Source organism: Priapulus caudatus, unplaced genomic scaffold, assembly GCF_000485595.1.
Source record: "Priapulus caudatus unplaced genomic scaffold, Priapulus_caudatus-5.0.1 Scaffold331, whole genome shotgun sequence".
In the NCBI taxonomy this organism is placed as follows: domain Eukaryota; kingdom Metazoa; phylum Priapulida; class Priapulimorpha; order Priapulimorphida; family Priapulidae; genus Priapulus; species Priapulus caudatus.
The window spans coordinates 124633-135481 of record NW_014577392.1 but is presented as its reverse complement, the minus strand read 5'-3'; the positions used below and the strand labels follow the sequence as shown (position 1 = coordinate 135481).

Genomic DNA, 10849 nt, shown 5'->3' with positions numbered 1-10849 from the left:
GACCTTTGACCTCCAATTTCGGCACAGTGATGGCTTTTCCTACCATGATGCTATACACCGACTATCACGAGCCGAACTGTTGCCGGACACACGGACGGACGCTCATACGATTCTACAAGCTTCATCTGACTATGTCAGATGAGCTAAAAACCCACCACACTACCAATAAATTAATAAAATATGTTCAGGTTTATTTGGGGCTGGATCGTAAGCGCAGAGAATATAGCGGTGCATGCATGCAGATATAATTATTATATAGACTGACAGCACAGTATACAGTGTATCTGTTTTTGTGTACTTCAGCAAAGAAAATTCTCATTCACATGTTGCAGTAGAGGGGCAAACATTTGAGGTTTGAGATTTACGCTGATCACGTAATGACGATGCTGGCCTGGGGGCCGGGTTTACATGTTGCTGTGTGCATGTTGTGTATATCACTGTATCCACCGATTGTTTCATTCGCATGTTTTTTTTCATTCAAATCTTGTCGCAGCAAGATGTTGTGTCTGTGCAAAACAATGCAAGGGATGGGTGGAAACAGAAAAATATCATGATGTTTAGACATTCAATGAAAAAAAATTGCTTGCCCAAACCAATTTCAAGCTACTTGCCCGGGGGAGGGGGGGGCGAATTTTGGTTGCCCCGGGCAACCGGGTTTGTCGCGCCCTGAGGAGTGTGCCGGCACGCAAAAAGAAACGTTGCTGTGAATTTCATTACGATTTTCCATGTAGTCAGAAGCACGTGGTGATCTATTTATTTTTGGATTGACACTATTTTGACAACAGCGGGTTAAACACAGGAACATTTTCACAACGGCGTTGTTAAATTTGACAACAGCGGTGCGCCGCAGTGCCTCCTATGTAACGTAAAAATAACTTGCAATAGCAATCATTTTCCATATGAAATCAAAATACAATCACATGTATCATCCCTTACGGTATGAAAACAATAAGGAGCATGCAGACAGAACACTTACCAACGATAAGCTGTTTGACACCAAGGGTGTAGGCAAGGAGGGCATGTTCACGAGTCTGGCCATTCTTGGAGATTCCGGCTTCAAATTCTCCAGTACCAGCAGCAACAATGAGCACAGCACAATCAGCCTACAAAATACAAATTTGACAGTTGTACACATCTAATCTAACATGAGATTATCGTTATTCCCACTTGCCATTAACAGCACACAGTATGGCTACAGTAACACCGCACCTTTGTTCGCAATTGTGCATGTACAACAAGTACTTCGCATCCAATGTATTCCAGGTACATCAGTGGCCGAAATAGCATGTCATCTAATCCAGGACTGGTAAGGCCATAATAAATATATTGTTTGTTTGCCCTCACCCGACCGACCCGCCAAAAAGGAGCAGACTCAAAAAAAAATTATCGATCTTTTTTTTAATCAAATTGTATCACTGCACATTATATAAATCTGTAGGCACTAGGCAGTACATTATATGTACCAAGCAAAAGAAACATTCAACATAAAGGGTGTCACTAGGCAGTACATTATATGTACCAAGCAAAAGAAACATTCAACATACAAGGGTATTCCACACAAGCCAGGAGTCGAAATTAGATTTTATATGGTATCCATTTGGATACCAGGTAATTGAAATCCTGGTATCCCCCGAAAGATCTGGTATCCATTCTTTTGCATAGTTAATTCTTCCAAAACAATGTTGTACACAAAATCTTAAAATCATGGCAATAATAGCAGTTTGAAATTGTAATGTAATTATGTATCAATCATAATCATTATGATCTCCACAGATATGCACAGGACAGTATCACCTGCAGACGTAATTGTCTGTTAGCTTGATACCAAATGATATACACACTCACACTTATGATCAACATCGGCTACGGCTGCGCTTTGCAAATATGCTCAAACAACCAGCTATGCCGATTTTGACGACATTTTCTTACTATTCCGCGGCGGTCAAATACGCAAGCATATGAAACTCTGGTATCCAACACAAGGAATGACTATCCTGCGGATATCCGGGAGATACCGCTACTTTCGACCCCTGCCAACCAACACACCGAGGCCTGGATAGCATCACCCCAAATTTGTAAAAAAGACCTCAAAAAAAGCAACCTACCTACCTACCCAAATTTTCAGTCTGGGTCGTTGAGGGCAACAAAGATTTTTTAATTGTCGCTAACTAATAACGCATTCAGCCAGGCCACCAGAATTTACATGATGGGGTTACTATACGGTATTGGTTTTACAATAGAAATAATAATCGTTCTCCCGGCAAAACTGTCTGCATTCCCAATACCTATAGTAAACCCCATGTAAATTTGGTATGTAACCGACATGAAGCTCTATGCAATATTAACAACACGATACCTACCTGGGAGGTTCCTGTGATCATGTTCTTGATGAAATCACGATGACCTGGCGCATCAATAATGGTGACGTAGTACTTTGGTGTCTCAAACTTCCAGAGAGCAATATCGATTGTGATACCACGTTCACGCTCAGCCTTCAGTTTGTCCAGCACCCAGGCATACTTGAAAGAGCCCTTACCCATCTATAAAAGGAAACACCAAAACGCTCATTAACCAAACAATCTTCAATGTCATGTTTAGATACACTTACACAGATTTTCAACATTCACACGAAACTGTGACAGAGACTCCACCAGTCAGCAATGTTAAAACATACTAGTAAGCTACACTGTCTAACACACCGTCTAGTTGGCGAGTTAACCATGTACAATGAAACCTTGGAAAAACATCCTTGGGATGAAATTTCATGATCTAACAAAAACCTTTTCATATGCTAAAATCCCGTTCATTTTTGCAATTAGGCTATTCCAACTATGGCTTTTCTGATTTATTCAGAATATTACGAGCATATTAAACAGCTTGTAAAACATTTTGCTATGCAAAGACCTGTGGCGTTGACAGGAACCTTATACAGACCAGAAACCATTCCCCACAAAGATGAAAACAGAACAGGTCTTACCTCCTGGGCCTCTTTCTCAAACTTCTCAATGGTACGCTTGTCAATACCACCACATTTGTAGATGAGATGGCCAGTAGAGGTAGACTTTCCAGAGTCTACGTGGCCAATCACCACAATGTTGATGTGCATTTTTTCTTTGCCCATGATGGAAGATGTTGCTGCAACCAATCTGTGCACCTTTATTTAACTGAAATTACAACAAGTTCAACTTGAACCAAATGTTTTCTAAACAAGTTTAGAAAGATTGTACACCACCACTATTTCTTGCACGAAACAAAAGAAGGGCTCATTGGATACCGTATCCAAACAGGTCTTAACCTCCCATACCAATTAACTAACCAGGAGACCACTTGACACTATAGGGGTAAACAAAGAATCATTAAACATGCCATGTGGCAGTCTGGTTCACTTATTGGTTGACACGGCAGTGTTAATAGCACCCCCCCCCCATCTTGGTCAATGTAAAAGGTGATGAGAAAAGCAAGCAAAGGAATAAATGTACAAATTAATAAATATAACTTTATAAGTAACGTTGAGAAACAGATGAGCAACAAACATGCAAAATGTGAAATATCGTTAATGGAGGCTTCAGACATTAGAATCGAGACATCATATGTGCACAAAACGGCAGTACTCAGACATATGCTTGTCAAGTTCTTCCTCATCATTACCCCACAAAAACAGTTGATGACCATATACGGAGTTCGGATGACTCTGCTATAAGGGTAGACACGGTAGACAAACAAGAAATCGCTACAGTAAAGACATGAAACAAATCTTTTCCAATACGATAGCACACCACAACTAGCGAGCTAGACGAACACGTTTACCGGCAAGGTAATGTTTTGGTCGCAATAGGAGTTGAACCAAAAAAGGTTTTGTTATAATTTACTCACATACGATTACAATATTATTCCCTTGTAGTTAAGAGCACTATTAAAGATTAGCCATTCTGGTAATTCACTCAGAAAGTCGACTTTGTAATGTGTTCACTCTACCAAAATGGCCGACTGTGGGTTTACATGTAAACGAAATTATGTTCACTCGCCCAGTTTTCTGTTATTCTCACAGAAACGCCACATGAAACTGCTATTGACGAATGAAACCAACGCTGTTTTTAAGACTAATACAAACTAGTTATTTTTTAAGATGGCTTTGTTTAACCCTAAGAAAGACAGATGCTAGTAAGAAATGCTAAAAAGTGAGAACACATACCAACGACGACCGTGCCACGCGTAAAAGAGGAACCGGCTAAGTACGTCACCAACTATATATATGTCTTGTGGAGGGGTCTCACAATTTACGTCACCAACCGCGATTGCCCCGGCATTTCGCAACGCTCTGCTGTTCCTTTCTGTTACGTTACCCCCTGTCGCATATTATTGTGCATATATATAACGTCTTTAATTGCATTCCAGGCATGTTAGGTTTACGTGAGTACATTTACATATTATTACTAAACGAAGCATTTTATTTGTTAATTCAGAGTTAGATGTGTTATTAGGGGTTTTCAATAATATATGAAGTATTAGTTGGGATGGCTGACATCAAATATATCAGCGCAAGAGGGCAGCACTAACGGAGAAATGGCAGCGTCCATGCAAAGTCTGATAGGGTTGGTAAAGCACTCCGTCCCGGCATGTGAACAAGTAGGTTTCGTCAACCCCAACAATGCGGGTGGTCGGGTGCTTGTCTAATATAAGCCCTGGCGGTTTAATGCGTTCTGAAATCAAAAAGAAAGATTTCAGGTTACACCCCAGGTCACGTGTTTAAACTAATTCAGTAATTCATAATTTTAGGGGGGTCCGGGGGGCGTGTATTTTTACCGTACGACTAATTAATGCGTAAAATCGCCACCACACCATGGACGGTATTTGGGGTTCTTGTATATAAGATAGCCGAGTCGGTGTACAGTTAGTGACAGGTTAACTGTGCATTGTCAGGTTAACTTGTGTACTGTCTGCAGTGCATGCGTGGTACGGTAAAAATACACGCGTCGGTGGTCCTGGTTGAATGGGAATTCTTGACGATCGATTCCCTCGCTGGCAAACTTTTATTTTGGTGGAATTTAATCGGGGCGGAGGTATTTTAAACGGGGCGCAACGATTGAAACAGGTGGGGGGAGTTTTCCCAAACGGGGCGCGCGCGCCCCGTTTGCGCAACGTAGGGAGAACCCTGTAATGGGTTTCCTGCCCATCACACTATACACCGAATATTAAGAGCATAGGTCGAGCCGTTCAGATTTGTGCCGCAATTCCGTATTTCCTCCCATACCTTAAGTTAAGGGGGAAATATTCCACCTCCGTTAACACATCTTGACCTTTGACCCTTGACCCCCAAATTGGCCATACGGAGTCTTTTTCACGATCCCCCCCACGTCCCAAATATCGTCACCGTACGTCGAGCGGTTAAGATTTGTGCCCAACTGTTGACGGACGCACGGACAATCATGCGATTCTACAAGCTGCATCGGACTTCGTCAGATGAGCTAACAAGTGCCGCGGAGCGACAGCGCTCATCTAACGTCTACTGCGGTGACTCTGTGGTGGAGTGGTGGGATTCTAGTAAACCCTGTTAGTCCTAAATGTGTTCACATATGCGCCGAAACAGTGGAAAGCACAGGGATGGTATCAGGAACCTTCTCAAACGAATGTTCGTTGGGATCGTTATGAAAGTTGCCACGAGATGGCGCGTACGTTTAAGTGTCTTAAGATTAAAGATGTAAGCTCCCATCGTACGTAGTAGCAACAACTATTTGCAAGACAGAATAGGCAAGCACTCTTTTTTTTACCTACGCAAGCCTACAGGTTGAAATAGAGCGCTGCCACCTGTAACTAATTAACGCAGGCAAAAACTACACAGTACTATCACCACCACATGCACTGGCATAAGTTACATGTAACACACTGAAAGTACAGAATGCCATAGAAATTATACGATTTAAGGAGCATAAACCTTCTCCAACCAAATTTAGCTTTTACTGTGACATTGTAGCCTCATACATCCAGGCATGTATAGATTCTACTAGCAAACCCCGCAGTCAAATTCTTTCTAACAGTAAAAACGAATCAATGTTTAACCCTCCTCTTGAGGGTCAAAAGGTTATCCGACACTTACTCTTCGCATGTCAGTAGAAAGTACATTTCATGGTCCTTTCAATAAAGCCATAAAAATGCTAGGTCACCGCTGAAACAAAAAAGTTTCCCAATCGCTCCGTCAGACCATGTCTAAAATCTGCCCTGTTCCCCATTGACCTTTGACCTGTGACCTCAAATTTTGGCACAGTGATGGCTTTTCCTACCATGCTGCAACACCCGACTAAACGAGCCAACTTTGCCTGACACACGACGGACCTCAGACGATTCTACAAGCTTCATCCTGACATGTCAGATGCCGCTAACAAGTGCGCCGCAGCAGCGACAGCGCTCACCGAACGGTCAGGTGTTCTGAAAAGCTAAACTCACTGAGCCACAACGAATGAAGAGCACCGTCCCATCCCGCGTTCGTGCTCAGAGCTAATATCTAGATACCTAATACAGATCTAGAAATCTATGATAGCAGCTTTGCTATAACCCGGTAGTACAGTATATCAAGATCCAGCTGTGACTCGCTATACTTAACATAGTTATCACATGGATATGTTCGAGCGCAAGAGCGTATGGTGAGTGTGGGGAGAGGGGGGAGGAGGCGTAGAAGTCTCTAATAGCAAAAGGCAGTTGCGCGAGATAACGCGCAAGTGTCATCAAATAATCAAAGATGGGATCACCCTTCGTGCGTGATAACCCAACTCCATGAGTGCAGGCAGGGCAGGAGTATATTCAGGCAAAGGAGAATTTCGCCGTTCAGACTGCGTAGTTAACATCATCTGCATGCAGTTATATGATTAGAAAATTATGAGTAGAATATGCTGTCACCCCAATGCATTCGTAATGGTGCCCCCCATGTTGCCACACACATCGAGCAGTCCAGGTTCATTACAGTGTCCAATACCGGGCGACCATCTGTCATAAGAGACGCTTTAGATAAATACATATGATTTAGGAGCGTAAAACCTTGTCAACAACATTGCCTTGCAATTACTGTGCAACTGTAGCCCCCATCCACATCAGCAAAAGCAGTTCAGCGCCTATCGGTCTAACAGTCAACAAATCCATGTTACCCTCCTCGTTGAAGGTTCAAGAAGGTTATCCGAACACTTACATCTTCGTCAATGTCAGGCAGAAAGGGACATTCCTGTCCTTCATAAAGCCATAAAAATGCTAGGTCACCGCTGAAACAAAAAAGTATTCATCGCTCCGTCAGACCATGTCCCTCAGAAAATGTCTAACACTGCCCCTGTGCCCATTGACCTTGACCTGTACCGTCCAATTTCGGCCACAGTAGCTTTTCCCTACCATGATCTATAGCAACCGACTATCACGAGCCTAGGTCGAGCCGTTAGATATTGCCCCGCAATCTGGCTATTCCTCCTATAACTTAAAGTAAAGAGTGAATGTTCCCCTTCTTTTACCATCTTGACCTTGACCTTGACCCCCGCAGCTTCGACATCCAACTCGTTTTGACGATACCGCCCACCGCCCCAAATATCGTGCCCGTACTCGAGCGTAAGATTTGTGCCCCAACGTTTGAACGACGGACGGCACGACCGGGACCGACCGACGGACGATCAAGCGATTCTACAAGCTGGCATCTGAACTCAGTCAAGATGAGTTCTAAAAACCCACCACACCCAATAAATTATAAAATAATGTTCAGCTTTATTTGAGCTGATCTGTAAGTTGCCAAGAGAATATAGCGTGCATGCATGCAGATATAATTATGATAGCTGACAGCACAGTATACAGTGTTACTATGTTTTTGCTTACTTCAGGCAAAGATAATCCTCGTTCAGCATGTTGCACGTAGAGGCCAAACGTTTGAAGTTTCGAGATGTACGCCTGATCACGTAAGACTGATGCGGCCTGGGGCCGGTTTACATGTCTGTGGCATGTGTGAACTCACTAGTATGCCACCGATTGGTTCATTCGCATGTTTTTTCATTACAAATCTTCGCAGCAAATGTTGTCTGTGCCACCCAATGCAAGGATGTTGGAAACAGAAAAAAACAATGATGTGTTAAGACTTCAATGAAAAAAATGTCTTGCCCAAACAAACAATTTCAAGCTACTTGCCCAGGGGAGGTGGGGGCGAATTTTGGTTGCCCCGGGCAACGCGGGTTGTCGCCCCTGCCGATTGCCGCACGCAAAAAGAACACGTTGCTGTGAATTCATTTACGCGTTCCATGAGGCAAAAGCCCGTGCCTATTATTTTTGATTGACAACATTGACAACAAACGTAAACCAGGAACATTTTCACAACGCGTTTGTTAAATTGACAACAGCGCGTGCGCCGCAGGCTCCATGACCGTAAATAACTTTGCAATAGCAATCTTTCCATATGAAATCAAACAATCCAATCACATGTATCAGCCCCCTTACGGTACGAAAACAATAAGGAGCATGCAGACAGAACACTTACCCACATAAGCTGTTTACACAAAGGGGTAGGCAAGGCCGGGCATGTTCACGATCGGCCATTTCTTGGAATCCGCTTCAATTCTCCAGTACCAGCCAGCAACAATGAGCACAGCACAATCAGCCTACAAAATACAAATTGACAGTTGTACACATCCATCTAACAGAGATTATCGTTATCCACCACTTGGCCATTGAACAGCAACCAGCAGCGTAGGCTACGTACCCCGCACCTTTGTTCGCAATTGTGCATGTATCAACAAGTACTGTCGCATCCAATGTATCCAGGTCCATCAGGGTCCGAAATAAGCATGTCATCTACTCCAGAGCACTGGTAAGGCCATACTAACTATCTGTTTGTTTGCTCCGCCACCCACCGGACCCAGCCAAACAAGCAACTCAAAAAAAAATTATCGATCTTTTTTTTATCCAAATTGTATCACTGTTAGCACCATTATATAAATCTGTAGGCACTAGCAGTACATTATATTACCAAGCACAAAACACAACACACTAAAGGGTGCACTAGCGCATTATATGACCAAGCAAAAAAACATTCACATCAAGGGTACTCCAACACAACCAGGGGTCGAAATATATTTTTACTTATGGTCTCCATTTGGGAACCAGGTATTGAAATCTGGCTATCCCCCCCAACGCTCTGTATCGCCATTCTTTGGATATAATTTTCAACAAATGTTGGTACCACCATCTAAATATGCAATAATAGCACTTGAAATTGTATGTAATTATTATACAATCATAATCATATATTCAAGATACGCACAGACAAGTACACTGCAGACGTATGTCTGGTTAGCTTCATACAAGTAACACATCACATTATGATCAACATCGCTACGCTTGCCTTGCAATATGCTCAAACAACCACTACTCCGCTTTTGACGACATTTTTGTTACCTATCACGCGGCGGATACCATCATGAAATGTGGATCCCACACACAAGAATAGACTACCCGCTGATCATCGGGATACACCACTTTCGACCGGCCTGCAACCACACCCGAGCGCTGTAGAGCACACCGGCCAAATTTGTAAAAAACCCTCAAAAACCCGGCCTACCAACCCTACCTACCTACCCAAACTTTTCGTCTGGTCGGGTTGAGGGCAACCAAGATTTTTTAATTGTCAGCTAAACTAATAACATTCACAGGCCTAGACCCCAAATTAATGGGTTTACTAATAGGGTATGGGTGTATACAATAGAAATAAAATCGTTCTTCAGCCAGCCCAAACTGTCTGCATTTCCCAATACCTATAGTAAACCCCATGTAAATTGGTCTTACACGACATGACTCTATCAATATTAACACACGATACCGTACTGGAGTTCCTGTGATCATTCTTGTGAAATCACGATGACTGGCGCATCAATAAGCGTAGTTACTGGTGTCCTCTCAAACTTCAGAAGCAATATCATCGATTGTGATACCACGTCAGCTCAGCCCTTCATTTCCAGCACCGCCAGCAACTTGAAAGGCCCGCTTACCCATCATAAAAGCGAAACAACAACCGCTCATTAACCAAACATCTTCAAGTCATGTTTAGATATCACTTACCACAGATTTTTCAAAACATCACCGACGAAACTGGAACAGCGAATCCACACAGTCAGCAACGTTAAAACATACTAGTAAGCTAACACTTCAACACATCGTCAGTGGCGAGTTAACCATGTAAAAAAAACCCAATGAAACCTGGAAAACACACCTGGATAAATTTCATGATCTAACAAAAAACGCTTTTCATATGCTAAATCCCGTTCATTTTTGCAATTAGTCTATTCCAACTATGGCTTTCTGATTTATTCAGAATATACGAGCAATATAAACAGCTGTTAAAACATTTGCATGCAAACCGACGCTTGGCGTTACAGAACCTATACAGACCACAACTCATTCCCACACAAAATAAACAGAACAGTCTTTACTCCTCCCTCTTTCTCAACTCTCAATGACCGCTTGTCAATACCACCGACATTGTAGATAGATGCAGTAGAGTAACTTTCCAGAGTCAACGTGGCAATCACCGACAATGTTGATGGCATTTTTTCTTGCCCCATCGATGAAAGATGTGCTGCAACCACTCTGTGCACCTATTTAACCTGAAATTACAACAAGTTCAACTAACCAAATGTATTCTAACAAAGTTAGAAGATGTACACCACCACTATCTCTGCACGAAACAAAAGAAGGGCTCATGGATACCGTATCCACCAGGTCTAAACCTCCCATACCCTATTAACTAACCCCCGGAGACCACTAACAGCTATAGTGTAAACAAACGAATCATTACACATGCCATGTGGGCAGTCTGGTTCCCTTATTGTTACAAACG

General features: G+C 42.7%; 2 protein-coding genes across 2 annotated transcripts in view; one reads left to right on the top strand and one right to left on the bottom strand.

The window, feature by feature from the left end:
* The window catches only part of LOC106809140 (elongation factor 1-alpha), a 16864-nt gene extending 12574 nt beyond the window's left edge, over nt 1-4290 (bottom strand). Inside the window, exons 1-4 of the mRNA XM_014812113.1 lie at nt 4193-4290; nt 2978-3164; nt 2361-2540; nt 977-1103 (exon numbers count right to left, since the gene is read on the bottom strand). Coding sequence (XP_014667599.1) covers nt 977-1103; nt 2361-2540; nt 2978-3121 — 451 coding nt within the window. The 5' untranslated portion in view covers nt 3122-3164; nt 4193-4290. The remainder of the gene's footprint in view (nt 1-976; nt 1104-2360; nt 2541-2977; nt 3165-4192) is intronic.
* A 255-nt stretch (nt 4291-4545) lies between these two features.
* LOC106809136 (28S ribosomal protein S14, mitochondrial-like) overlaps nt 4546-10849 on the top strand; it is a 9637-nt gene continuing 3333 nt past the window's right edge. Inside the window, exon 1 of the mRNA XM_014812110.1 lies at nt 4546-4626. Coding sequence (XP_014667596.1) covers nt 4564-4626 — 63 coding nt within the window. The 5' untranslated portion in view covers nt 4546-4563. The remainder of the gene's footprint in view (nt 4627-10849) is intronic.